General features: G+C 53.5%; 1 protein-coding gene across 1 annotated transcript in view; it reads left to right on the forward strand.

Moving 5' to 3' along the window:
* Positions 1-260: 260 nt before the first annotated feature.
* The window catches only part of LOC104548179 (LIX1-like protein), a gene marked incomplete at its 5' end in the record, with an annotated part of 3,116 nt that continues 1,414 nt past the window's right edge, over positions 261-1,962 (forward strand). Inside the window, one exon of the mRNA XM_010194125.1 lies at positions 261-356. Coding sequence (XP_010192427.1) covers positions 261-356 — 96 coding nt within the window. The remainder of the gene's footprint in view (positions 357-1,962) is intronic.

Genomic DNA, 1,962 nt, shown 5'->3' on the forward strand with positions numbered 1-1,962 from the left:
CCCTGTGCTGCTCCCAACCTGTACTGGTCCAAGGGGTTGTTCTTCCCCAAATGCAGACTCTACACTGGCCCTTCTTGTATTTCATTACATTTATCCCTGCACAACTCCCCACCCTGGGCAGGTTTCTTTGAACAGCAGCCCAGCCTCTGCAGTGTCAGCAAATCCTTCCAGCTTTACGTCCTCAGCAAATTTGATTTGCTGAAGGGGTAGCAGGTACTGGGGCTGGGAATCGCAGCTCTTGTGTGCAATGTCTCCTGCAGGGCAATCGGGAGGAAGCCGATAATCCCAACACCGGCATCGGTGCCTTCCGCTTCATGCTGGAGTCCAACAAGGGAAAATCGATGCTGGAGTTCCAGGTACGAGTCGTGATTTAACGGCACGGTTCAAGGGGTGGTTGGTTTGGTCTTGCAGCTACGTCTGTGGTGGTTTATATTTAAAATAAATGTGGAGCTTCCCTCCTAAGAGCACAGCTCGGGATTTGTGGCACTTTCAGGTGCTGGTGTAACAGGAAAATACTTTGAATTGGGTTTTTCTGTAAAGAAGGGCTGTGTCTTCTCCTGCTCCAGCGTTTCCAGTGCCTGCTGTGTAGGTACCTGGTGCTGGAGGTCCAGGCAGTACCTCTGGACATTGTAATTCAGGGCATTAAACGAGCCGTTTCATTTGTGGTTTCCATCCTCTCCTCATAAAACAGGAGAGACCTCACGTCTCTTGGGAAACCTGGCAAAGGTCCTTCATCCAAAGACATTTGGCCTGTGCTTTGCTTTCCTAAATTTGGAATTAGGAGCCTTGATTACTGCAGTTCTGTGCCCTCGAACCACAGCATTATCCGAGCAGTCTCCATGTCACTCTGAAATACGCCCAAGCTGTCCTGTTAACGACAGAACAGCTGTGAATTAAGAGTCCAAGGGAAGCTGCTGTAGCATTTATCAGCTCTGCTTGACGGAGCAGAAGGAGCCCGTGCGGAGCAGACGCCGCAGAGCTGAGATTTATCTGGGCTTTATTCCAGCCTTGCTGAGGAAACTGAGCAGAAACAGAGCAGAGCAGCCAGGTAAATAAAACTGCGAGTGACCCGATAGCCCCGCAGTGTTCTCGTCAGGCAGCACGGCTCTCCCTGCACGTACAGAGACGTCGTTAGGACAGCGCTGTGGGATTCCTGGATCCTTTGAATTCAAGCTTGGGCTTCAGCAGTAACTCAAAACGGTTCCTTGTGCAGACGGGTTGACTGTAAGCGCACCAACTGGGAGCTGGGTTTTTAGAAGAGGAGAAATGAGACCCTAACGCCGCTCCAGGCAGCAAAGCGGGGTTTGGATGCAGCTCAAAGGAGGCGCCGTCGGGCTGCAGTGTCGCTGCGTTTGGGGTTCTTTGCTGCAGGCAAACTTTTCCTGAAGCCGACTTCTTGCCTGGCTCGTTTCCCTTGAATGGAAAAACGCGATGGGCGGAAGAGAGGAGAGTTTATATTAATGGGGCTGTTTACACAGGGAGACTCTGGGGTGGATGTTCCTCAGGCTGTGTTTGCGTTGGGGAAACCTGGCTGGTGTCTGTGAGTTCATGAAGCAGAATTTGAGTGGCCTTGAGAGGGAAATCACAGCATCACAGCAGGATTTGGGTGGGAAAGGACCCCAAAGCTCCCCAGTCCAACCCCCATGGGCAGGGACACCTCCACCAGCCCAGGCTGCTCCAGGCCCCGTCCAACCTGGCCTTGGGCACTGCCAGGGAGGGGGCACCCACAGCTTCTCTGGGCAACCTGGGCCAGGGCCTCCCCACCTCCCAGGGAGGGATTTCTGCCCAAGATCCACTCTAAATCTGCCCTCTTCCAGTTTAAAACCATCACCCCTCGTCCTACTGCTCCATGCCCCAGTGAACAGCTCTTCCCCAGCTTTCTCACAGGCACCTTTCAGGTCCTGGCAGGTGCTCTAAGGTCCCCCTGCAGCCTCCTCTCCTCTTCTCCAGGCTGAACACCCC

This window comes from Mesitornis unicolor, unplaced genomic scaffold (genome assembly GCF_000695765.1).
Source record: "Mesitornis unicolor isolate BGI_N332 unplaced genomic scaffold, ASM69576v1 scaffold44131, whole genome shotgun sequence".
Lineage (NCBI taxonomy): Eukaryota > Metazoa > Chordata > Aves > Mesitornithiformes > Mesitornithidae > Mesitornis > Mesitornis unicolor.